We start from the raw sequence: 27,379 nt of genomic DNA, 5'->3' as shown, positions 1-27,379 counted from the left end.
TTCACTCTGAAAACAGAAGATGGATGTGGCTGCGCCTTCGAACACGCTGCTAGCTGAACTGCAGTGACATCATCGGTCTCTCTCCAGCCAGGATAAGAAGGAGGAAGTCTACCTCCAAAGCCTGCAGTGGGACTGCTAGTGTTTTTCTAACTCCAAGTCCTGGCAGAGTTCCTGTACAGTGCAAACACACACAGAGCTCCCATTGTTTCCTACAGTTCACCAGCCCACTGATCCTAATATGGAATTCAGCAGGAAACTCATGATTTCCTGACACTGAGCAAGCCCAAGAAAGAAAGATTAAAAAAAAAAAGAAACTCCTCTAAAAAAGGCTTGTGCTCTGCCCTCGATAGTAGATGCTGGAGACAAGTGGAGGCTGGGAGTGGATTAACAGCAAGCTCTGATTTCTGTGGTCAGCCTTCTGCGGGGGGACAAGTGACGTCCAAGCCTTTAATTCCCCTGCTGTGATGCACAAACACTGAGCTGAGTGTGTTTTCTGTGTGTGTGTGTCAGAAGCAGGAAAAGTCTGTGAACTGTAGAGATGAGGGGTCCAAACCTCTGCAGAGGAACTGCAGTGCAGACCAGCAAACTATGATCATTGGGAAGATCTTGCAACAGAAACGTGTGGTCTATAATGATTTCCTGATCTCCAGTCTCTCTGGGGGCATTAGGAACAGAAACTTGGAGCTCTGAGTTAGTTTGTTTCTCCTTTTCGCGGGCTCGGAGAGGCGTTTGTGGAGAACGGACGTGGAGATGGATAGGAGAGACGGAATTGACAGCGCGGGGTCTGGCAGCACGAACAGCATGAAGAGGATGCTGAAGTGTGTGGTGGTTGGAGACGGTGCCGTTGGGAAAACTTGTCTGGTGATGAGTTACGCCAACGATGCCTTCCCTGAGCAGTACGTGCCCACCGTGTTTGACCACTATGCAGGTAAGAAGCTCTACCATGGTAAACTGATCTGAGAGGCTTGCGGCCGGCATGCCAACTTTATTGTGTTTGAAACAATGCTATTTGCCTAATTTACATCTGCAGATTCACGCATGGAACAAGCACGCATGGTCAGGGCATCTGACTGCGTCTATCGAAAAAAAGGCACATGGAGATTTGGGTGCCCAGTAATCTCGATAGTAAAATATTGGTATTTAATACTGATATTTTACTGTGGCTAAACCTAAGCCTACTCTCACACAGAACCCCCCCCCCCCCCCCCCCCCCCGATGCCTAACCCAGTGGCGTACCTAGGGAATTTGACACCTGGTGCTGATTAGTTACAGACGCCCCCCCAAAAAACCAATTTTTTTTCATGGGCGGGTTGACAGGTTGGGGCGCCTAGTGTGTGCTGCAAATTTTCGGGTTTGGGGGGAGTAATCAGGAGCTAACCGTTATTAAACTCTGTACTCTATGCAATGCTGCAGAAGATTTCAGTGCCACTGGCTTCGGCAAAAGCAGACTGCCCTGCATTATTGATTAATTACTCTGATCAGGATAAATAATCAATAATCTAGGGCACTCTGGTATTCCAGCAGCCAGTGCACATGGTTACTAATGACAGGCAACTTCTGAAGCACTAAACACATCCTGCCACCTCTCCCTGCTAATGTCCCAGCTGCAGCACAGCAATCATTCTCTCTACTCACCCTGCTGCTCTGCACATTCACTCACTGCAGGCTGTGTGTAGAGAGCAAGGAGACCCATTACCCATGGGACAGGAAAGGGGGGGGGCTACATCTACTGCAGGAAGTAGTACTGTCCCGTGCACTGCCTGCTTCTATTTTCCCGAATGTTGCTCAAACTATGAAAAAAAGGTCCCAGGTGGAAAAACACAGTGACTGAGCACCACAGCGGCACCCCTAACTAGGCTTCACTCGGTGCTGTCTGTGAGCACCTGCAGCCTTACGGTAGGTACGCCACTGGCCTAACCCTATGCCCCCCGCGCCCCCCCCCCCCCCCCCACACACACACCAACTTCCTACCTAACGCCTAACCCTAATATCAGCATTGAGGTGTAATTTGGGTGCCCGCAGTGCCCAATAAATAGTAAGCACTGAACCAGCACCCGCTATTTATCAGGCACCAAAATTATCTCTCAATGCTGATATTTCAATAGGCACACGTGGTGGCGTTCAAACTTCTGGCGCTATCGGACACCTAAATTGCCTAGGGCTGGTTCCCACAGGCTTCTGAAGGACGGCTGGTGGAGGCCTGGTTTAGCCGATTTAAAACACTTTTCTGCGTCACGTTTTGAGCCTCTAGGGGGACATGGAAATGGAGAACATAGTTGACGCTGGACGCTACATGTAGCCTCCAAGATGAGACAACGGGATGTAATGCAGTTTTCACTAATGACTCGAAAAGCTATCAGGGTCATTTAAAAAACACTTCCATTTATTAGAGTGGAAAGCGGTTGTTCATTTTCAAACAATGCTTTAGTTGCCTGATGAAAACGCAGAGCTCAATAGGTCCTAGAAAGGTCCCTTCTGTACCACAGAAATATAATTGCCTTGTGTTGGGATGCGACTATATTGTCTGTTGCCACGCAATGCAATGGCCATAGTGTGAAAGGACCCTTGAGGCCTCTTTCACAGTAGGATGTTGCATTTTGATGAGACGTTAAAGTCATAGCGCAAATTACAATGCAACGCCCCCAAAAAGTTGCAGCGCAACTTAATGCCCCGTTATCGTCGCATACAGTAGAACATACAGGCAATGAAAGGTATGCTTCCAAGTAATTACTGAGCATGTGCAAACAGTCTAACTCAGCTAATAATGTGTATTAACGCACAGCATGCAGCAGTGTTAGACACCAACGCAACATGTGCACTGTGAACGGGGAATTGATTTTTCAATGGAGGATCCAAGCTGAAAAGAAAAAAACAAGATCTACTTTACCTGGGGCTTCCTCCAGCACCTGGCAGCCGATGTGTCCCTCGCTGCAGCTCCAGTGTCCCGGAGTTCCCTCTGTTGCAGATGCTGACCAGCATCTTCTGCACTTGCGCTAGTCCATCGTTCATGACTCCTCTGACTAAGCCTGGAGCGGTCTGCGCAGGCGCAGAGGTACTGCACTTGCGCAGAACGCTCCAGATCACGTGAGTGTAAGCGGTGCAGCTGTGTGCAGGCGCAGAAAACATCTGCAATGGCGGGAACCCCGGGCCACTGGCTGGGAGTAGAGCTGCGGTGAGAGACGTGTCGGCTGCTGGAGGCCTTATGTAAGTAAATCTTGGGTTTTTTTTAAGCTCGGAGGACCTTCCCATTAAGAAAGAACACATTAAGCAGCATTGCATGAGTTTTCCCCATAGCATATAGTGGAAAATGCATATACGATTCTGCCTTGTCCTTAAGTTTATGGATAGTTTCTGTGATTCTTCTACCTCTCTCCTACCTCTGTTTCCATACATAAGTGTTAGGGCCCGTTTCCACTGTCGCGGTTTCCGCCGCGATTCCGCAGAGTTTCCCCGCACATGAATCGCACGGGGAAACTCTGCCATAGGAGATACCGGCGCCGCGGCCGAATCGCTTGCGGGAGCGATTCGGCCGGAACCCCCTGCAGAATTCGCGGCGGTGGCTGCGAATCCCATAGCCGTGCATGGCACGGCTCATGGGATCCGCCTGCGATCCCGCCCACCCGCTCAGTGCCGGCGTGCGTCTACGAGACGCAAGCCGCACTAGTGGAAACGAGCCCTAAAAAGAAGAATACTAATTCTCTTTGGGTGCCTCTAAATGTGCCTCATAGTATTTCACGATCTCATCAGAGTTCAGAAACCTTCTGTATGGGAGTGTACCTTTTCCTCTCTTATATGACTGTATATTTTCTGCCTTTTGTGAGCTTGTAGGACTTGTGACAGACATGGCAGATAACAGACAGAGAAAGCGAAGCCAGCGGTGCATTGATCTGATCCTGGTCTTTTTAAAGGGAGTCAAGGCACAAACTTGTGCAGAGCAGTGCGGCTAGATTTGGGCGCAGCCATAGACTGTAATGGGAATCAGTCTATAGCGGCGCTCAGTGAGTAACGTCGGCTCCGTCAGAAGACGGAGCCGAAGTTGCTTAAAAAACAGAATAATTCGGCCTCCAGCAATCGCTGGAAGCCGAATTATTTCATTCCCCCACTATCCATGGCGGCCTGGAGGGGGAATAGTAATTAAAATGGCCCGGACTTGTGCAGAAGCAGGATCAGCCTTATACCGCTTTGTCCTGCGCCCAAATCTACCGGCGTCGCTTTCAAATGTACTCGACTTGCGTCAGGTAGTAACACAGAGGACACTTGAACGTTCATTTATGAGTCAAAGTTTTAGGATGTGAAAAAAAGTAATTTACTAATATTCACAGGCTTTTGAATGTTGTCCTACCTGAGCTATTTTAAAAATGCAGGTTGACTATCAGGCTCATCTTCCATCTTAGTAGTGGTATCTGCCTCATATACCAGGAACGCATATGCAATCAGACTTTAGTATGAACACTTGCTCCGCAAACTTGTTATCTGGATTCTGACTAGGCAGTTGAGAAACTAGTTTGGTTGAGACAAGCCAGCGAGAAGGTCCATAGGGAACAGTTCTCCAATCACAGCAACATCTACAACCTGAAGCAATCGAATTGGCCGAATAGTGTGACACACTCCTGGGCCTAAGGCCTCCTTTCCATGGACTGCTGGGCTGTGTGCCCAGCAAGCAGTTACCAGGCAGCAGTGAGCAGTTGTGAGAATTTGAGAGGCATTTCACTGCCTATCAAAAGTCCATGGAAAAGAGGCCTTACTGACCTGGGCTGCACCAGAACTTTGCATGTAGGGCTGATCAGTGAGATGCAAATAATTTTGAGTTGATGCAGTAGCAAGTGTTGTATTTTCAAGCTGCATAACTTTGCATACAAAAGTTGCATAATCCAGCATCAACTTAAAATTATTTGCATCTCATTGACCGGAAGTCACCCTTTGCTTGTGCATGCTGCGCGTCATTACATTGGCTGGCATAAGAGTCCTGCGCATGTGCAGTTCAGTCCAGGGCCGGTTTAAGCAACAATGGGGCCCCAGGGCAAAATAAACCTGGGGGGCTCCGCCAACATATACGCCGGAACAAAAATCGGCATTAGGGGACCTTTTTTGCAGCTGGTATAGTCAGGGTGTGAAGTCCCAATCGGTCGGAGCTCCTCATTCTTGCTATCCCAGCCTGCATGGGGGACAAGGGGTTAAAAAGTTTCAGGAGGGACCCCACATAATTTTTTTTTTTTTTTTTTTTAAATCCCACACTCTAAACATAAAAAAAAAAATTTGGGAAAATAGGAAAAAATGCCAGGGATCTTCATACAGCCATATTGCGGCTGTATAGCGATCCCTGGCCAAAGCGCTGTGGCTGCGTATAGACCCCCTGGAAACCCCGTCAGGAAATTTATTGCGCTTTTGTTTGATGCATGCAAAATTACACTACCGTTAGGTTTGCTACTAAAAGTGACATTTACCGCATTTAAAAGTATACTTTTTTCCTTCGAAACTTTAAAATCGATTTTCTCAAAAACTATAAGGTCTTTTTGAAAAATTGTTTTTTCCTCTTATTCCTAATGATCTCCTTAATTTATCCTGCAAATTTAGGGTTTCTAGCATTTAAGGTGGATTTGCTATTAACCATTAAAGTCTGCAGGTTTTTAAATGTGTATTTTTTTTTTTCCTTTGAAACTTTAAAATCAATTTTCTCAAAAACTATAAGGCCGATTTAAAAAAAAAAGTTCTTCCTCTTGTAGCCACTGGGGGCCCCTACAAGCTCTGGGGCAGCTGCCTCCTTTGCCTTAATGGTAGCGCCGGCCCTGGTTCAGTCTTAGGCCACATACACACATCAGACCATAGTCTTTTGAAACTGAAAGATCACAGACCAATCTTACCACCCTTCATGTAGTATGAGAGCCATACTCTACACAGTCTTTTCTATGGAGCTGAACTCCACATCAGAAAAAAATCTTTGCAAGATGCTGCACACACAGATGCTGTACAGACACAAAAGATCAGTATCTGCAAAAGATCTGTTCCTGCCAAAAATCCAATCCTGCAAATTGCAATGATAGTCTATGAGATCTGCAGATCATCATACACACATGATTTAACTGACATTCATCTGCAGATCAGATCCACCAGGATGTATTTTCAGATCTGCAGATGATTGCTTGATCTGCAGATGAATGTCAGTTAAATCATGTGTGTATGATGATCTGCAGATCTCATAGACTATCATTGCAATTGGTACTTATCCGTAAGGCCACATACAGACATCAGACCATAGTCTTTGGAAAATGAAAGATCACAGACCAATCTTACCACCCTTCCTGTAGTATAAGAGCCATACTCTACACAGTCTTTTCTATGGAGCTGAACTCCACATCAGGAAAAAATCTTGGCAAGATGCTGCACACACAGATGCTGTACAGACACAAAAGATCAGTATCTGCAAAAGATCTGTTCCTGCCAAAAATCCATTCCTGCAAATTGCAATGATAGTCTATGAGATCTGCAGATCATCATACACACATGATTTAACTGACATTCATCTGCAGATCTGAAAATCCATCCTGGTGGATCTGATCTGCAGATGAATGTCAGTTAAATCGTGTGTGTATGATGATCTGCAGATCTCATAGACTATCATTGCAATTTGCAGGAATGGATTTTTGGTAGGAACAGATCTTTTGCAGATACTGATCTTTTGTGTCTGTACAGCATCTGTGTGTGCAGCATCTTGCCAAGATTTTTTCCTGATGTGGAGTTCAGCTCCATAGAAAAGACTGTGTAGGTATGGCTCTCATACTACATGAAGGGTGGTAAGATTGGTCTGTGATCTTTCATTTTCCAAAGACTATGGTCTGATGTCTGTATGTGGCCTTAGCCGGGCGCATCCGGCAGGTGGCGCTAATTACTATTCCCCCTCCAGGCCGACATGGATAGTAGGGAAAGATGTAACTCTGGTGGAGTTTTGTCGCCACCTGCCGGATGCGCCCGGCTAACGGATAAGTACCTTGCAATTTGCAGGATTGGATTTTTTACAGGAACAGATCTTTTGCAGATACTGATCTTTTGTGTCTGTACAGCATCTGTGTGTGCAGCATCTTGCAAAGATTTTTTTCTGATGGGGAGTGCAGCTCCATAGAAAAGACTGTGGGCTCTATTCATAAAACCTTACCGCAAGTTTTCCGCTCAAAACAGCGGATTTTCCCGTCCATTTAGCAAAGTGGGCATTCAAAAAAGCTGTTCCCGCATGAAAATCTACGATCCCCCAGCAGAGCGAGAAATTTCCGCCTTCTCCAGTGTTTTTCTAGATTTATCTAGAAAAAAGTAACAAAATGGCCATTCATAAAGTTTAGAGGAAGCGGTATGTAGACGGGAAATACCGCTTCCTCTGATTTTGCGGATTACATACAAGTGAATGGGACAGACCTCCCAGAGAGAGCAGTGCACGGAGGGACTCTGCCGGCTGAAGTGTTTCCGCATGCCTTCCGACAGCTTACCGCCAGCTTTCAGCGGGAGATCTCCGCTCTGCTATCGCAGCTGGCAAGATTTCTATGAATGACCACCCAGAAGTGTAAAATACCGCTGCGGTATTTTACCTCCAGGATTTTTGCCGACTCAGAAGTTTTATGAATAGAGCCCTGTGTAGAGTATGGCTCTCATACTACATGGAAGGGTGGTAAGATTGGTCTGTGATCTTTCATTTTCCAAAGACTATAGTCTGATGTGTGTATGAGCCTTTAGGGCTCTTTCACATCAGAGCTTGCGTTGGAGAACGCTCAAAGCATACGTTTTGTTGTATGCCTTTTACTGCGTTTTGATATGCGTTGCACTGCAGTGAGTGTGCGTTTTTAATCCGTTTTCAATGCGTTACTGCACATAGAAAAACGCAGGTAATTTTTTTTTCTTTTAGTTGTCAACTTTCTACATTGTTCCTCTGTTGCATTCTGGGACTGATTGCCTGCGTTAACGGATTAAAAACGCGCATAGTGTGCGTTTTACATTGACTAACATTGTAACGCATAAAGCTAGCGCCTGGGTGCAGTGGAACGCAACGCACAAAAAGGCTGCAGTATATATGAAAGCTAAAATGAAAGTCTATGGACTTTCATTTCACCTTGGGTAACGCAAACTTTATCCTTTGCGTTAAAACGCAGAAAATCTGCCCTAATGTGAAAGAGCCCTGAGAGAATCACGCATGTGCAGGACTCAATCAATGAGATGCATTTGCTTGGGCCTAATCAGATTAGGGTTAATGACTGATACCTAATAGCTCATTAATTAATCAGCTGTTAGATCATAAATCGGGGTGGTCAATGTTAGATGCAAATACTGTAATTCTGAGTTCATGCAGGATTATATAAATGTGTATGCAAATTTATACAGCTTGAAAAATTGACCAATTGAATCCCTCCAAGGTGGAATTTGATTGGTCCATTTTCAAGCTGCATACACTTTCATTAAAAAAAGACATAACTCAGAATTATTTACATCTCATTGGCCATCCGTAGCTACAAACTATAGGGCAGCTCAATGAGATACAAAAAACCTCTGAGTTGTTGCAGGGTTATGCAAATTCTGTAGGCATCTTGAAAATTGACTGGTTGAATTCTACTTCATTGGTATTTGACTGGTCAGTTTTTAAGGTGCACATATTTACTTACAAAATTTGCATAATCCTGCATTCAGACTTATTTGTATTTCATTGACCACCCCTACTGCTTAAAGGGACCCTGAGCTGTCAATAAAAATGAAATTTGTACTTAGCTGGGTCTTTCTTTCAGTTTGATTTAGATTTCCTTTAGGCCTCATTCACATTGCGTTCCACTCGTGTGCCCGTTTTTGGAGGAGTTTTTTTTCTCCTCCCAGCGCTTGGGTGGGCGATTCATTTTTGTGCAAATCGCATTTCTACGCGGTTTTCCCGAGCGTTTTTTAATTCACTCCCTGACGCAAGTCAGGAAATAAACTCTTTGACCCGGAAAATAATAAATACTATGTATTTATTCTTAAAAACGTGAACGCAATCGCTACACAAAGCGATTTTTTTTTAGCGTTTTGCGGGTCACGTTTTTGAGGTGGTTTTTCAAAACACCTCCATTGACTTTCATTAAAATCGTGGTAAAATTGCAGCAAATTTGCTGTGATTTTACCACGTTTTAAAAAAACCAAACCGTCCCCCGGCCATCTCATGGTCCCTTCTGTGGTCCTGGTTCCGATTCCGGTAATCCCAGTGCGCGCCCCCGGTGTGTGTCATCACGCTGGCTGGCGTAAGAGTCCTGCACATGCCTGATTCTCTAAGGCCCCGTTTCCACTATCGCGAATCCGCATGCGTCTTGCGTATGCGGATTCGCATAGACAATATAAGTGAATGGGCCTGTTTCCACTTATGCGTCTGCGGGAGCGTTTTATTGTGCAGAGAAAATCTGCACGGAACACCCTGCAGAATTCGCCTGCATGTGGAATGCAGGCGAATCGCACACAATGTATTTAATAGGGAAATCGCATGCGTTTTCCCCATGCGTTTTTTGCCGCGAATTCGCATGCGAATTCGCATAGGTACCAATGTAAATTCACACAGGCAGTGACATGGTTAAAATCGCATATACCCTCACCTATGCGAATTCGCATGCGAATTCGCGGCAAAAAACGCATGCGGAATCGCATCTGCATGCGATTTCATCAGCGGTGGAATCCAGGCGATTCCGCACCGCAATAGTGGAAACGAGCCCTAAGACTAAACTGCACATGCGCAGGACACTTACGCCAGCCAATGTAATGACGCGCAGCATGCACAAGCAAAGGGTGACTTCAGTCAACGTCGCCTGATTCCAGGACCACGAAAGGGACCACGAGGAGGCCGGGGGACCTCGTGGACTACGGGGGGCTGGAAGAAGCCCCAAGTAAGTCTAAATTTTATTTTTATTGACAGCTCGGTGTCCCTTTAACCCAAGCAAAGTTCTGGCCAAGTAAATCCTGTGATGTCAGAAACTAGCAGGGGCAGAGGATCATTATAAAAGTCATGCAAACTAGGGCCCTGTCACACCAAATAGCGTTTTGGTTTTTTTAAAACGTGGTAAAATCACAGCAAATTTGCCGCAATTTTACCACGATTTTAATGAAAGTCAATGGAGGTGTTTTGAAAAACCACCTCAAAAACATGACCCGCAAAACGCTCAAAAAAAAATCGCTTTGCGTAGCGATTGCGTTCACGTCTTTAAGAATAAATGCATAGTATTTATTATTTTCCGGGTCAAAGAGTTTACTTCCTGACTTGCGTCAGGGAGTGAATTAAAAAACGCTTGGGAAAACCGCGTAGAAATGCGCTTTGCACAAAAATGAATCGCCCACCCAAGCGCTGGGAGGAGAAAAAAAACCTCCTCCAAAAACGGGCACGCGAGCAGAACGCAATGTGAATGAGGCCTAGAGGAAATCTAAATCAAACTGAAAAAAAGAGTTTCACTTACTTGAGGCTTCTACCAGCCCCCTGCAGCCGTCCTGCGCCCGCGCAGTCACCCAGTGATCCTCCGGTGTCCCGCCGTGGCTAAGTTTCGGTTTCCACCGACTGGCCAGTCGATGGCCATTGTGCCTGCGCAGCCCTGGCTGGGCGTGTCCTCACGTCGCCGGGAGCCTCCTGCGCATAACACAAGGCATGTTGTTTGTTGTTACAGATGGAAAGAAGTATAATTTGTATGTACTGTATGCATCATATAGCATGTGTAACGCACAATGCAACTTTGCGGTCCGTTGCAGTGCGCCGGATGTATCCGAGGCAGTGCAAGGGCAGCAGTGCGTTACTGCAAGTACTGCGCTTAACGCATGGTGTTTGGGGTATTGTACTGTAAGTCTATAGGCGATGTAGTAAGTGTAAACGCCGAAGTGGGGTTGTTGCGGCATGCATGCACGGATCAAGGGGATTCCAGTGATGTACTTCCTGCCCAGCAAGGAGTACGACACACACTGACTGGGGGCGGTACTATGATTGTCATTTTTTCCGTTGCTGTGGGATGCGAAAGGTGCAAAAAACGCATAAAACCGGCCTTAAATTACATAATGACTTTAGAATATAATGCAGTTGTTTTATATACAGTACTAATATATAAAAATAACGTGAACATTTTCCTTGAGCAGGGTTTGTTATTTACACTTTTCTCCTGATTATGACCTTTACAGCCTCCCCCAGTTATCTGCTGACCTGATGCAACAAATTAGAAATTTCCAATTGCCTCTCCTTCCTTCCTATCTGGCTTCCCTTCATATGTCAGGACCTTTTCCGTCAGATGAGCAGGAAGCGGCTGCACTGCAGATAGTGTCCTGCTGAAAGTGACAGCGGTGTCACAAGACCGCCTCGGCGGCTAAAACAAATAAACAATGTCATCGCTACAGCGATAAGGTGAGATTTATTCCTAAGCATCCTTCCCGAATCTTCCGCAAACATATCCACCCTTCCAGCCTGCAGGACAGGCCTCCTGTCCAGCTCCTTCATTCTCAGATTAGAAGGCAAAATTATATTTAGCATTGCTTTTTTAATAAGAGCGATTTTCAGGCTCTTTTATTGCTTTAACCTCCCTGGCGTTCTATTAAGATCGCCAGGGCGGCTGCGGGAGGGATTTTTTTAAATAAAAAAAACTGTTTCAGTTGGCTGCATGAAAGCCCACTAGAGGGCGCTCCGGAAGCGTCATTCTGATCGCCTCCGGCGACCAGAATAAACAAGGAAGGCCGCAATGAGCAGCCTTCCTTGTTTTGCTTACATCGTCGCCATAGCGACGAGCGGAGTGACGTCATGGACGTCAGCCGCCTCCGATCCAGCCCTTAGCGCTGGCCGGAACTTTTGTTCCGGCTGCGCAGGGCTTGGGCGGCAGGGGGGGACCCTCTTTCGCCGCTGCTCGCGGCGGATCGCCGCAGAGCGGCGGCGATCAGGCAGCACACGCAGCTGGCAAAGTGCTGGCTGCGTGTGCTGCTTTTTATTTCACAAAAATCGGCCCAGCAGGGCCTGAGCGGCGACCTCCGGCGGTGATGGACGTATATATTCGTCCATACCGCTAAGGAGGTTAAAGGAAATTTGTTTAAAGTGAACCTCCAGACTAAAAATCTACTCAGCTGCACTGAAAAGGCTTGGTGTTTCTTTAACAGTTTCACGGTATCAGAATTTAGTTTTTCTTACCCAAGCCTCATTTTTAGCTGCACAGAAGAAAACTGCCCGGGCATTTTTCCCCTGATGCTGTGCAAAGCATGATGGGATTTCTGATGTGAACAAATTTGTTTTTTTTATTTTGAATTTGAGATTTGAAGCCTAGTGCGCGCAGCTGGAAGGGGTGATCAGGACACAGGACTGTTGGAACTGTGTCTCATGCGGAGGCAGGAAATTTGGGCGCATGAGGCAGGTGGACAAAAAGGGTCCCGCCACTCACTCCCATAATAAATATAGTTTAATGGGCGCCCAACAGGAAAAAAGGGCGCCAGAGAAAAATAACGTTTTACAAGCGGCGCCCTGAGACTTTTAATGTTTTATAACTTCTCATGATAACACATTATTTAATGATTTATAATTTTTTAAACATTATTTTTAAACGAAAAAAGGTTTAGGCACCACTAGGGGGGTCTTAGGTTTAGGCACCACCAGGGAGGTCTTAGGTTTAGGCACCACCAGGGAGGTCTTAGGTTTAGGCACCACCAGGGGGGGTCTTAGGTTTAGGCACCACCAGGGGGGTCTTAGGTTTAGGCACCACTAGGGGGGGTCTAGGGGTTAGGGGTAGATACAGAAAGGGTTCTGTGTGAGAGTAGGGTTAGGTATAGTTTTAGTAAAATTCTTATTAATCTTTTATAAAACGTTATTACACATTTCACTTTTTAAACAGGGAAGATTAAAGTTTTTACAATTGCCGATTTCATACACATTATTTAATGATTTATAACTTTATAAAACATTATTTTTAAACGAAATATAGCACAATGTTTTTTAAACGTTATTCATGCTTATCGTTTAAAACCCTGCGCCTTTTCCCGACGCCCTTTTTTAACGTACGCGTCTCATGCTCCCTGTCACCTCCTTTCAACCAAAAAGATGGCTGCCCCCATGAAATCACAAACATTTGCCTGTTTTTTTTAAACAGGGTGGGTAAGAGATTATATTACCTATCTATTTTAATTAACATAACTAATGTAACGTAATGACAGTATGTTTGTTTAGGCTGAAGTTACCCTTTAAGCCCTCTTTTCCACGGACTGTTGATAGGCCGTGAAATCCCTCTCAAACTCTCTCAACTGCTCACTGCTGCCTGGAAGAGCCCGTTCACACTAGAAGCGCTTTTCTGAGCACTTTGTGATTGAGTAGCGCTTTTTAAAAATCGCTACCATTCACTTTTATTAAAGACACGTTAAAAATCGCAGCGATTTTGCGATTGCGTAGGCGAAAATCGGAGGAATTTTTTTTGCAATTTTTTTTTCTTTAACCACAATTTTTATGAAAGTGAATGGGAGCGATTCTTAAAAACTGCTAATCAATCACAAAGCGCTTTAGTGTGAATGGGCTCAAACTGCTTGTTGCCACCTGGTAACTGCTTGTTGCTGCCTGGTATCTGCTCACTGCTGCCTGGCAACTGCTTGCTGAGCACACAGTTCAACAGTCCGTGGAAAAGAGGCCTAACTTACCTGGGGCTTCCTGCAGCCCCCTGGAGTCATCCTGTGTCCGCACTGTCCTTCCAAGACCCTCCGACCAGTGATGGGCTCATGTAATTATGGATGTCTAAGCACTCAAATTCATGATTTAAATAAGACTTAATTGCCTCAGGTGTGCGGCGGGCAAATAGCGGAAAATTGTATACTTACCTAACGGTAATTTTCCTTTCCTGATGCATCCATGGCAGCACATTGGGTAGTGGCTCCGCCCCCCTACCCCATTGGACCAGTGAATCTTTAAATAGAATTAAGAGGTGGTGCTCGCTGTCTTTGTAACTATTACTCACCGAATAATCGGGTGGGATCCATGTGCTGCCATGGATGCATCAGGAAAGGAAAATTACCGTTAGGTAAGTATACAATTTTCCGCTTTCCTTATGCCTCCATGGCAGCACATTGGGATCTAACTAGCATAAAAAATAAGGGAGGGAAAACCAAGTTTGCTGGTGAAAAAACAAAGAAATTTATTCCATATTCAATATAGAGGAGGAGATTACTGCTCTCCCAAATTGCACCAAAGTGCTTGCAGAAACATCAACTTTGTAATGAGAAATAAAAGTATTAATTGACGACCAATTTGCCGCCTGACATATTTTGGATGCCGAAACATTGGAGTAGGCTGCCCAGGAAGATGCCATGCCTCTGGTAGAGTGCGCCCTGATGCCATCTGGAGGCTCCACATTGATAGCCCGATATGCACCTTGGATGGCTTTAATAAGCCAGGAAGCTATAGTTCTGGATGAGGCCCCATGGCCTTTTCGATAACCAGATGGAACTAGGAACAGATGATCCGATTTACGGATTTCCTCTGTAGCTGTTATATAGGCTTTTAACACTCTTGACACATCAAGGGAGTGTAGAGTATTATTTTCCTCACTATGGAAAGCAGGTAGCGACCATTCCTGGTTAATATGGAATGTTTTTGTTACCTTGGGAAGAAAAGAGTCCATAGGACGAAGCTGAACTCTGTCATTAAAAAATGACAGGAAAGGTTCTCTGCAACTCAGTGCTTGTAACTCCGAAACTCTCCGGGCAGATGTTATCGCCACTAAGAAACAAGCTTTTAAGGTTAAATGCCATAAGGAACATTCCTCCATAGGTTCAAAGGGTGCAGCAGAGAGGTAATTAAGTACCAACGGTAAATCCCATTTTGGAAATATGGCTTTCCTTGGAGGTCTTATTTTGATAGCAGCTAGCATAAATTGTTTTATCAGAGGATGTAGGGCCCAGCGTTGATCTGTAAGAGCAGAAATAGCCGAGATCTGTACTTTTAAAGCATTGTAAGACAACCCTTTTTGAAGACCCGTCTGTAGAAAGGCCAGGAGGTATTGAGGTGATGGATGTAATGGGTCAAAAGAAGAGGATAGGGCAAATTCCGTAAATCTGTTCCAGATTCTGTAGTATGAAGCGTTTGTAGAAGGTTTCCTGGCTTTCAGTAATGTTTCAATTACTTCTGGAGTGCACCCTAGACTCTGTAGCTTCCTCCTCTCAACCTCCATACCGCTAAGTTCAATCGTGCTGGATTTGGATGTGACACTGGACCTTGGGTTAGGAGGTGTTTGCTGTAAGGGAGGATTAGAGGGTCTTCCGTTGCTAATTGGAGAAGCAACGGATACCAAGGTCTCCGCGGCCAGTTCGGAATCACCGCTAGGAGTATGACAGATTCTTGCGAGAGTCTCTTGAGTAGGTTGTAAATCAATGGCACTGGGGGAAACACATACCCCATCGAGAAATTCCATGACGATGTTATGGCATCTAATGCCTCTGCATTTCGAAATGGGTACCTCGCCATAAACCTTTTGCATTTGTTGTTCATCCCAGACGCCATCAGGTCTATCTCTGGATACCCCCACTTCTGGCAGATCAGATCGAATGAAGATTGGTTCAGTGACCATTCGTTGTTGTCTAATGAAGTCCGACTCAGAAAATCTGCTTCCACATTCAATTTGCCCGGTATAAACACCGCTTTCAGAGTTAAGAGATTGTTCTCCGCAAAGAGAAAAATCTCGTCCGCTACCTTCAGGAGAGATTGACTGCGTGTGCCCCCCTGTCTCTGAATGTATGATACTGTCGTGCTGTTGTCTACTCTCACTAGACAGTTCTTGTTGGAAATTAACTTCTGGAAATGGTGAAGGGCATATAGAACCGCTGATAACTCTCGATGATTCGATGACTGTCTCGAGATTTTCGAATTCCAAACTCCCTGAGCTACCTGGGATTCGCAGGTTGCCCCCCAGCCCCTCTCGCTGGCATCTGTTGTGACTACAACAGGAGGCTTCGGAGTGATCTGAAGGTGACCACGTATTTTGTCTGGACATAACCACCATTGTAGACCCATCTTCATTGACTGTGAGATGCAAATCTTCTGATTCATATCCAACCTGTTCCATTGAGCAAGGAAACCGGTCTGGAATGCTCGTATATGGTAATGAGACCAGGGTAGCATTGGTATCGTTGCTGATAAGGTCCCTATTAACCTGAGACATTTCCTGGCTGTACAAGATGGCGTGTGAATCATGTCCCGTATCCTGTTTTGGATAATCGGAATCTTGTCCGGAGGTATCGATATCGCGTTCTTGGAAGTCTGAAAACGAGCTCCAAGATAGACTAAGTCTTGCGTTGGATCTAATTGGCTCTTGGGGATGTTGATCAGCCATCCGAAGTCTTTCAGAGTCTGAAGGAGGATTTCTCTGTGCTGTAACAGGAGAGGTTTGTTGTCCGCTATCAGTAACAGGTCGTCCAGGTAATGGTACAGACGCAGACCCTGTGTTCTTAGAAGAGCCACAAGAGAAACTAACACTTTTGTAAAAGTCCTTGGTGCGGTTGATATCCCGAAGGGTAGGCATCTGAATTGGTAATGTTTGTCCTCGATGCTGAACCTGAGAAATTGTTGCATGTTTTGTTGGATGGGAATATGGAGATAGGCATCTTCCAGGTCTACTGAAACTAACCAATCTCCTACGTTTATCGCTTGAGTGATCGATTGAAGAGATTCCATTTTGAAACTGTCTAACAGGATGTAATGATTCAGTTTCTTTAAGTCGAGTACAGGCCGAAAGTTTTCCAGTCTTCTTTTTCACCAGGAACATTGGGGAGTAGAACCCTAACCCTTTTTGATGTAAAGGAACCGGTAATACTGCCTGTTTGTGTATTAGCTCTTCCAGATAAGAGTATAAGATGGTTCTCTTCTCTACCGTCTGTGGCACCTTTGTTGGAGTGAAACTGTTTATTGGTGTCTTTTTGAATGCCCAAGAATGTCCTTCTGAAATGGTTTTGATTACCCACTGAGAGTTGATTTTGGACCTCCATATATTGCTGAAGGTTTTTAACCTGGCACCCACAGGGACATCTTGGGCAAGCGTACCATCAAAAAGATTTTTTTGGGGTGGCATTAGACTCTGTTGATTTCTGTTTTTGATTTCTGTTTCCAGTTGACTGGCCAGTCTGCCAGTTACGTCTGTAGCTTTTCCCCGGACGATAGGTCTTTGCATTTCTGTACCTGTTTTGTTGTGAAGTAGAAGGAGTGGGTTTAGAGGGCCGCCTATCTTGCGGAATGAGACCAGATTTTCCACCTCTGACTCTAGTGATAGCGGAGTCCATTTTTTCGCCAAAAAGTGCTGACCCGTCGTAAGGTATCTTGCACCATGCGAGACGGGAATTAGTGTCTGCGGACCACGATTTTAGCCATAACGCACGTTTTGCGGTGACAGCGTACAGCATGGATCGAGATGAGCATCGCACTATGTCAAAGGCGGCTTCTCCCACAAAATCGCCTGAAATTTTTAAATCTTCTAGAGCTGAAGATATTGAGTCATTATCTCCTGATTTAATAGCTTCCTCAATGTTTTCCGCCCACGATCTAATGGCTTTACCTACCGGAGCCAAAGAAATGGCTGGTCTGCATGCTGCCCCTGAAGCTACATAAGATTTTTTCAAGTCCATATCCGTTTTTCGTAGTAAGACATCTCTAAAAGAAATAGCGTCCTCTAACGGAAGTGTCATGTGTTTGGCTAGACGGATCACAGATGCGTCAGTTACAGGCGGGTTGTCCAGGGATTTGCAGTCGTCCTCCTTTAGGGGATATAATTTCTGAAGCCTATTCAATAGTGGCGGTTTTTTCTCTAACTTTTTCCATTCTTCTTTCATGACTTCATCTATTTCCGCCATATATGGAAAAGTCACTTTAACTTTTGTATCTTGTTTATAATATCTCTTCTTGCTTTTTTTATCATCAACGATAGATTCTTCATCCGATTCCCACTCTAAAACCTCTCTAACTGCAGCAGCGTAAGGTTGGACCAAGGAAAAATCGAATCAACTGTGAAGTTCCTCCATTTGTATATCCTGTGGGGATGATGATGTATGAGGAATGTCAGCCGAAGTAGAGGCTGTTGGAAGTTGTGAAATATAAGATTCCATAGATTCCTGTACTGCTTTTTTGATAAGATCAGATACATCCAGAGAGGGTTGTTCCGGTTCTGTCGACATCTCCGAGAAGCAACTGGCACATACGAGTTTACCCTCAAGTACTTTGTCTCCGCATGCCCAGCATCCCTGCTGTTGTTCCAAGATATGTGGTGAACGGCTTCTGCTTCGTGATCGATTACGTCTATGGTTTGAACGATGTTTGGATGAATGGTGTCGCGTCGGTGACCGACTTCTAGAACGTCCCTTCCGTGAAGATTTGTGACGAGAAGGTGATGTTCGTTTTGAAGATTTCTTCTTCTTTGATCGCTCGTGATGTCGTCTTCTGTGGCTGTAGAAACATAGTCATATTATGACTATACAGTTCATAAAATGCACTCCCAGAAGGTAGAACTTACCTGAATAATCACCTACCTATCAATGTTTTGGAGGTCTTTGTAAGGCGCATAGGTGTCCATAGTAGCAGCCGACAAATGACAGCTGAGAGGCAAAGAAAAGAAAATAGATAGGTAGGTATAGGGAAAAGGAGGTATATGCCTTTAAGAAAACATGAAGCAAAGTAAACTAGCCATACAAAGAACATGCCTAAAGAAAATAAATTACTTACTTCTTTCCTAGAAGAAGAGAAACCAATACAGGTGTTTGCAGGAGTCTCCATACACAGCAATTCGCAGCAGCAGCAGCAGCAGCAGCAGCAGGACCTGTAACCAGCCCTATGCAATGAAAACGCCGCTCTGGCTGTTTAAAATAGACATTCTTCCTGTAGGAGGACTTGGGGGCGGGGCGGAAGTGCAGTAACCACGCTGGGACGCATAACAGAGCTCCAGCATGAAAGAGATACACACTGAATAGGAAGAAGCCGCCCCCAGCCTGGAAGGAGTGACAGCGAACCTCCCCCTAACGTCACAGTGCTCAGACTGCACAGAAGCTAGTCTGAGCTAATAGACACAAGGAAGGCTTTTAAAAAGGAGGAAAGGAGGAAAAAGGACACCTAGCGCGGCCAGATAAACTCATTTAGAGTCTAAATAAGGTAAAGGCACATTACTCAATGCCAGTATAAGCCAGTAATCAGCCATATAAATACTAACAAAAAGTCCCCATAAGACCAGCAGAACAGGGGACGCCCCAGATAGTCCAATTTATAGACTGTTTATGGGGACCTTCACACAGGGAGGCAATTGTGTGGCGACTGCAAGAAACAGTCAGGTAGGTGATAAAAGAAAAAACTTCTGCAGCAAACGCAGGAAGGTCCATATGAGGTGAGGACAAGAGTAAAAGACAGCGAGCACCACCTCTTAATTCTATTTAAAGATTCACTGGTCCAATGGGGTAGGGGGGCGGAGCCACTACCCAATGTGCTGCCATGGAGGCATAAGGAAAAGGGGTTATTTACCCACAAGTCTGTAGTATATGTATATCTCATTCGCTCCAAATAGCTTGCACGCGTTGCAAACCTCACTACGCGCACTTCCTCCTTCAAGCCGGAAGGAGGAAGTGCGCGGTAGTGAGGCTTGCAACGTGTCCAATAGGACTCGTGCAAGCTGTTTGGAGTGCACGACATACCTACGACTTATGGGTAAATAACCCCTTATTTCCCCACAGCACACTTGAGGCAATTAAGCTTCATTTAAAATAATCACGAATTCGAGTGCTTAGACACTTGTAATTACTCGTGACACCTGCAAAGCTGACCAGCCACGCGTCTCCTCCAGTCAGCATGCGCATTGTGCAGTGTGTTGGGACTGGGCTGGTGTGAAGCTGAGGAAATCCGCCTTCTGACCAAGCAGCAGAAACCCTGTGTTATCATTCCCAATAGAAACCTGTAGCAAGTCCACACCTTCACTGTGAGCAGCAACGCATGATTACTGCTGCTTGGCCAGCAAGTGGATTTCCCCACTTTTTCCACTTCCCAGTCCGACACTGTCAGGGTGCACCTGGCTCAGTGTTGCCAACGTATTCCTTTAAATACGGACGTTTATGAATTATACATGTCTTGTGGCTTGTTAGATGCAGTTTAGGCACTGGTTATGTGGGAGAAGCCCCAGAACCTGTATAACTTAGATGTGTCAGTATTTAAAGGGATGAGTGGCAACCCTGACCTGGCTCTGGGGCATGTGTGTGCAGCAGTCTCCGATTGGCCGCGACCGGCTAGCTTTGAGGGGGTCACCCTTTTTGGCTGGAGGTTCGCAGAAGGATGGGGCTTGCACAGGATGACTGGGGGGGGGGGCTGCAAGAAGCCGCAGGTAAGTTAAAGTTTTTTTATTTTTTAGGCATTCATAATCCCTTTAAACTCTCCTAGTGGTTCTGGATCACATTCATGGAGAAATAGCAAAATGCGCATGTCAAGCCTAGTACGAACGACCGTTTTCAACGATGTACTACTTTTGCAAATGATCGTCGTTGGAAAAATCCACCAAGCTAGATCGTTCGTTTTTAACGATCTAGCTCGTCCGTCGTTAGACTTAATGATCGTTGGTTGCTTTTTTTTAAACGATCGTCGTTTGAAACAATCGGGGAATGATCGTTTCAAACGACTATAGTCGCATGTGTGTACGCACCTTTAGAGACACAGGATCAGCAGGAGAGTCAGGCAACTGGTATTATTTTAAAAGGAAAAATCCATATCCTTCTCAGTTTAGATTCCCTTTGAGGGCTACAGATAATGAAAGGAGACAGATTTTAACAGCTTCCATACCACCGTCAACACCTTGATTTCCATACAAGGAAAGACCCGCTGACACAGGTAGAGTGAATTACTATAATTTCCCCCTGGAGAGGCTACAAATATCCAGCAATTTGTCAGAATTTGTGTTGTTAAATATTAGTGTAGCTTACATAAAGAAAGTCCAGTTGTGTAACCAGTGGGTGCCCTTACGTATTCATATTTCATCGTTCCAGAACTCGCCACAAACCACACAGAACATCCTGTTTCCGAACCCTGCAACCGTGAGAGAGGGGACCAAGACTAAGTCTACCCCCCTTCCCCAAACTTCCTACAGAGGCTGTTACACTACATGCGTTTTCCCTTGGCCGTTGTGGTTTATTGTATGGTATACTGGATATCCATGATGTGGATCTTTTCATGCTGTTATTCTAAGGCCACATACAGACATCAGACCATAGTCTTTGGAAAATGAAAGATCACAGACCAATCTTACCACCCTTTATGTAGTATAAGAGCCATACTCTACTCAGTCTTTTCTATGGAGCTGAACTCCACATCAGGAAAAAATCTCTGCAGGCTGCTGCACACACAGATGCTGTACAGACACAAAAGATCAGTATCTGCAAAAGATCTGTTCCTGCCAAAAATCCATTCCTGCAAATTGCAATGATAGTCTATGAGATCTGCAGATCATCATACACACATGATTTAACTGACATTCATCTGCAGATCTGCAGATCTGAAAATCCATCCTGGTGGATCTGATCTGCAGATGAATGTCAGTTAAATCATGTGTGTATGATGATCTGCAGATCTCATAGACTATCATTGCAATTTGCAGGAATGGATTTTTGGCAGGAACAGATCTTTTGCAGATACTGATCTTTTGTGTCTGTACAGCATCTGTGTGTGCAGCAGCCTGCAGAGATTTTTTTCCTGGTGTGGAGTTCAGCTCCATAGAAAAGACTGAGTAGAGTATGGCTCTTATACTACAGGAAGGGTGGTAAGATTGGTCTGTGATCTTTCATTTTAGTCTGATGTGTGTATGTACCCTTAGGCGTGATTAATCTTGTTAATTTGCATAGACTTTCCAGCAATTGCAGACTGCTCCTTTAATGACCCTCTCAGTTAGGGAGCAACTATAATGGCATAAAGCTACCTTCTGTAAATGGGACATGAAAAAATGTAGGATTATGAAGCCACTTAAAAGGTTTTTTTGTTATTGTTGTTATGTGAAACACTTCTAAAGTAAGGTACACACACTAGTTTAAAGCTTCCCCCCCCCCCCCCCCCCCACACACACACACACACACACCTTAAGCACATAGCTTTCCACCTCACTCCCACATGCCTAAACCATTATGTCTCTTGCCTTAGCAACAGACGCATCGCTATGATCTTCGCTAGTGACGTGTTTCTAAAGCACTTGGCCTGATCCAACCTGGTTCTTGCGGGCGACAGCACTCGTGTGAACGGGACTTAAAGTCTACGCAAAGCGACATGTGACATGAGATAAATATGGAAACCAGATGGACACAGGGCCGGCCCTAGACTATTTGCCGCCTGAGGCAAAAAAAAAATTCCGCCGCCCCCCCCCCCCCCCCCCGGTGGGGGGCGCGCTCTGGGGGGCCGCCGAGCTGGAGGGGTAGCTGGCAGGACGGGGGTATTGGGACTAGCTGCGGGGAGGGGGTCGTAGCCCCCCCCCTCCCTCGCCTGGGTCCCCCGTGCTCCGCTCCCCTCCAGCCTTAAATACAAGCAGCCGCTATGTGTAAGACGCACGGGCGGGGAGGACTCGCCTCTTCCCAGCGTGCGCTCCACTGACATCACTTCCTGCAACGCTGCAGGAAGTGACGTCGGTGGAGCGCACGCTTGGAACGAGGAAGAGGTGAGTCCTCCCCGCCCGTGCCTCTTACACATAGCGGCTGCTTGTATTTAAGGCTGGAGGGGAGCGGAGCACGGGGGACCCAGGCGAGGGAGGGGGGGTCCGACCCCCCTCCCCACCGCTAGGCCCAATACCCCCGTCCTGCCAGCTACCCCTCCAGCTCGGCGGCCGGCTCCCCGCACCCACGGACGGGCGGGTGCCGCCCCTGGAATTTTGCCGCCTGAGGCAAAAGTTTCACCCCGCCTCATGAGCGGGCCGGCCCTGGATGGACAAGCACACAAATGGGGACAGATGTGTGCTTGAGTGGATAGACTCAATAGCCCTTAAGCCGCATCTACACGCGTAGATGCGGCCGCGATGCTCCTTATCAATCGAGCCGCATCAGCGGCTCGATTGATAAGATCCGACAGGACGGATCTTGCTTTCGCCGATTCCCTGCTCGCTCCCCGCTAGGGGACAATGGCAGGGAATCGAGCGGAAGATAAGCGGTGCGGGGACGAGTGGGAATCGAGCGGGTATTGACGCGGCGGGCACGCGGAAGAGGTGATCCGGCGGCTAATCGAGCCGCCGGATCGCTGCAATGTCCCATCGTGTAGATGGGGCTTATGTGAGTCAAACGAAGTCCAACACGAAGTGTAATGATCCGCTCTGCTGTCTGCACAGACAGACAGCTTTTTGACCATTTTATAGGTCTGAGTGCTGCAGGTCTCTGGAAAAGAGACCTGTCTTCACTTTGCAAGTTTCAGAGTTGCTCTGCGGGTGAGGAATTTGCATATACTTGTCATTCAAATTGCTTACCTCCTTCCTTTGATGGCTTGCAGTATAAATACCTTGTGCTCCCAGAATACCTTGCTGGTCATGATGGTTTTTTCCTGCTAAACTCTCCTGGAGTGTCAGCCGTTGCTATCTTAGTGTAGTTAATTCTTGGGGAGTGCTCCCTGCATTCCTATTTAGTGCAGTCAGTTTGTGTATAATTTGTACTGCCTATTCTGTCTTGTCTTGTCTGTGCGATTGCACGGTCGCCAGCGGTTGGCGATAGTGAATCGTTCTGTCTTGAACTTAGATTGCATATGCCCAAAATGGCTACGACTCCTCGACTCCGACTCCTTAGTTTAATACGTAACAGGGCTGTGGATTTTGTACAAAAATCATCCGACTCAGACTCCAGACTCCGACTCCTAAGTTTATGAAATCAACGACTCCAACTCCGACTCCGGGTGCCTAAAATTGCTCCGACTCCTCGACTCCAACTCCGACTCCACAGCCCTGCTACAAATCGCTAGTGCAATCACTGGTGTTTTTAAGTAGCTTTTGTAAACGATTTCATGAGTGTTTTATGGCGATAGCTTTTTGTCAGCGATTGTGATATTTCTCCTCGGTGAAGGGCTCATTCGATTAGCAATTTTAATTCTGATTGGTCCTTTCAATTTTTTATTTTTTTTTAATAGTTTGCAGTAATTTAAAATCACACAAAATCACTATGTTTAGCAATTCATGAGCGATTTTGCAGCCCCAGGATCGCCTAACGCTGATTGACGCCAAGTCCTGGGGCGGAGTTTTGCAGGAGATTGCACGCTCCGTCATCAGTCTCCCAGCGCCGGTCACCGCTAGGAGACTGTTAGACGGCAAAACCGCCATCTATTTACACTGTACATCGCTACGTTCTAAGGCAGCGCTGTACTGGGGACAGCCTGGGTGGCAAGAGGATGATCGGCTGTCAAAGGCTGATGCCTATGACAGCCAATCGCGCTGATTGGCTGGCAGGGGAAGGGCAGTAAAAATAAGGGAAAAAAACTGAAATGTATTAAAAAGTAAAACCAATATTTAGAAAAAAAATAAACAAACATCCTGATAGCAATCACAGCCCACCAACAGAAAGCTCTATTGGTGGGCAGAAAAGGGGGGGGGGTCACTTGTGTGCTGAGTTGTACAGCCCTGCAGCAAGGCCTTAAAGCTGCAGTGGCCTATATTGTAAAAAATGGCCTCGTCACTAGGGGGGTGTAAGCCTGTGGTCCTCAAGAGGTTAAGGACATGCTGTTTGAAACATGTAAGCCATTTAAACTGCCTTATCATTGCACAAATAACGTTCTGAACAAAACTTTCAAAGTGTCCGGATTCTACTTCTACAGGGGCAACCCGAGTCTTATGCTCTATGTTCGGTCAATTCACTTTTCTGCAGATCTGTCCTTGTTGACCCCTGCCTTGATTCTTGTGTTTGTACTTGTTCTGTATGCAGTCTGTCATTTGCATCCCCCTATTTATTGCACAGCGCTGTGTAATATGTGGGAGCTTTATAAATAAAAGATGACAAGTCAGCAATGGCAGTGCCCATGTTTCCACTATGACAGATCCCCTTTAATTAGCGAAGAATGCTTTCACAGTATGAACATTTGCTTCATACTCACCCTTTGTTCATTGTCCCCCCTGACATTGCCTTAATTCATTTTCCCTGAGAGACTGAGCTCGGCGTAGAGCTCAGTACATGCCGTAAAGGCTGCTCCTGACTTCTGTGAGCATTGTGTACAGCATGACCCAGCCCGGCTGGGTCACACCACATAATGGCAGCAGTGGGAGCAGCTCCCTCGTACTGCTAATTGCCGTGAAATATAGTCTCCATTCATGCTGGAAATATCATTTTAATTGTGCTGCTTCTGAAAGTTCATTTTTTTCCGGCATACCCCACAACACCACGAGTGTGACGAGGGTCGGTACCGCCTATCGTCTCCATCCCGCCCAACTCTCTGAAATGAGGAAGATGGACAACGATTTGTCCCCAAAACACCATCATTGTGACAAGGGACAATGGGCCTGATCAGGGGCGTAACAATAGACCCTGGAAGGGATGCAGCTGCAGGGGGCCAAGAAGACACAGGGGGCCCTGTCCTGAAAGACTGACAACTCAGGGCAAGGAGTGAAAAAGCTGTTCTCTGCACAGTTGGTCTAATGACTGCATCTGCCCATCCACTGATAACGAATCCTATACAGTTTTGTAAACAAAGATTTTTAGACAGTCCCAATTCAGTGCAGAGGGAGGGGGCCCCATCCAAAGTTGTGCAGGGGGGCCCAGTGATTTCTAGTTACGCCCGTGGGCCTGGTGCTCACACGTTGCTGTCCTCAGTCTTCCCGCAGCTCCGATACCGGGTCCCCACACTTCCGTCAGTCGGAGCCAGTCTGACGTAAGAGAAGTGCGCTCTTTGCGTATCTCTCCAGCAGCCGTTGGAGAGGTACGCAGAGGGCGCACTTCTCATGAGTATACTGACTGCGTCTGATGGAAGTGAGGGGACCCGGTACCACTGCTGCAGAAGACTGAGGATGGTGGCGTGGGAGAGATCGGAGCGTATGGGGCTGGAGGTAGCCCCAGGTATGTATAAAACGAGTAATGTAATCCAGCTCTCTCAGTCCTTTTAAGGGCTGATTCACACTACAAGAGCTTTTTAAACACTAGAGATGTTAAAAGCTCTTGCTAATGCAATGCTATTGGGATTTTTACAAAATCACATAGCTCCAGTGAGAACACACAGATAGGATAACATTAGAAAGAAGTTTTAAAATCAAAAAGCACTTAGAAAAACTGTTGTAGTGTGAACGAGTCCTTAGGCCTTGTTCACATTGCGTTCCCATTGGGCTTTTTTTGACGCATTTTTTTTTTTTAAATTCCCGGCGCTTGGGTGGGCATTGCGTTTTTGTGACTTTTTTAACCGTTTTTCCAGAGTGTTTTTTAATTTACTCCCTGACACAAGTCAGGAAGTGAACTCTTTGACCCAGAAAATAATAAATACAATGTATTTATTCTTAAAAATGCAATCGCTGCACAAAGCGATTTTGTGAGCATTTTGCGTTTTCCTATACCTTCCATTGAGGCGGAATCGCCTCAAAAATAGTACATTGTCAAATTTGTTCCAGCACCAATGTAGCAAGTAGACGTGCAGGAATCCACTCTAGAGCAACAAGCAGTACGTGATGAAACTTCAAGATCCGCACCGTCAAAGGTAATATCTTTATTGAATATAAAAGTTAAAACATGATAAAATAGCGTGGGTCAGAGATGACGCACAGGCGTTTCGGACTTCCACAGTCCTTTCTCAAACGGTGGGGATCTTGAAGTTTCCTCAAAAATAGTACAGGCAGCGCTTTTCTGAGCGGATCGGAAACTAACCGCTCAGATGTGAACTCTCTCGTAGAGAATCATTGCACAAGCGCTTTTAGGGCGATTTTGAAAAATTGCCAGCGCTTAAAGAAATCACAAAGCGCCTCTAGTATGAATGAGCCCTTCACCAAGGAGAAAACTCACTCACCTAGGAGAAAACTCACTCACCGAGGAGAAAACTCACTCACCGAGGAGAAAACTCACTCACCGAGGAGAAAACTCACTCACCGTGGAGAAAACTCGCTCACCGAGGAGAAAACTCACTCACCGAGGAGAAAACTCACTCACCGAGGAGAAAACTCGCTCACCGAGGAGAAAACTCGCTCACCGAGGAGAAAACTCACTCACCGTGGAGAAAACTCACTCACCGTGGAGAAAACTCACTCACCGAGGAGAAAACTCACTCACCGAGGAGAAAACTCACTCACCGAGGAGAAAACTCACTCACCGAGGAGAAAACTCACTCACCGAGGAGAAAACTCACTCACCGAGGAGAAAACTCACTCACCGTGGAGAAAACTCACTCACCGTGGAGAAAACTCACTCACCGTGGAGAAAACTCACTCACCGAGGAGAAAACTCGCTCACCGAGGAGAAAACTCGCTCACCG

General features: G+C 46.0%; 2 protein-coding genes across 2 annotated transcripts in view; one reads left to right on the top strand and one right to left on the bottom strand.

The window, feature by feature from the left end:
- The first annotated feature begins 256 nt into the window (after nucleotides 1-256).
- Nucleotides 257-27,379, top strand: part of RHOJ (ras homolog family member J) — a 127,379-nt gene continuing 100,256 nt past the window's right edge. Inside the window, exon 1 of the mRNA XM_068254272.1 lies at nucleotides 257-928. Within this exon, the coding sequence (XP_068110373.1) occupies nucleotides 751-928 (178 nt within the window). The 5' untranslated portion in view covers nucleotides 257-750. The remainder of the gene's footprint in view (nucleotides 929-27,379) is intronic.
- On the bottom strand, nucleotides 14,115-18,773 carry LOC137532354 (uncharacterized). Its single transcript, XM_068252764.1, has 3 exons — nucleotides 18,683-18,773; nucleotides 18,490-18,555; nucleotides 14,115-18,406 (listed from the first exon to the last, which is right to left on the bottom strand). Exon 3 carries the CDS (start codon nucleotides 17,139-17,141, stop codon nucleotides 14,115-14,117), a length of 3,027 nt encoding a protein of 1,008 aa, XP_068108865.1. The 5' UTR covers nucleotides 17,142-18,406; nucleotides 18,490-18,555; nucleotides 18,683-18,773.

Source organism: Hyperolius riggenbachi, chromosome 9 (assembly GCF_040937935.1).
Source record: "Hyperolius riggenbachi isolate aHypRig1 chromosome 9, aHypRig1.pri, whole genome shotgun sequence".
Classification (NCBI taxonomy): Eukaryota; Metazoa; Chordata; class Amphibia; order Anura; family Hyperoliidae; genus Hyperolius; species Hyperolius riggenbachi.
Note: the sequence above shows the minus strand (reverse complement) of the source record. Positions and strands in the feature narration are given on the sequence as shown.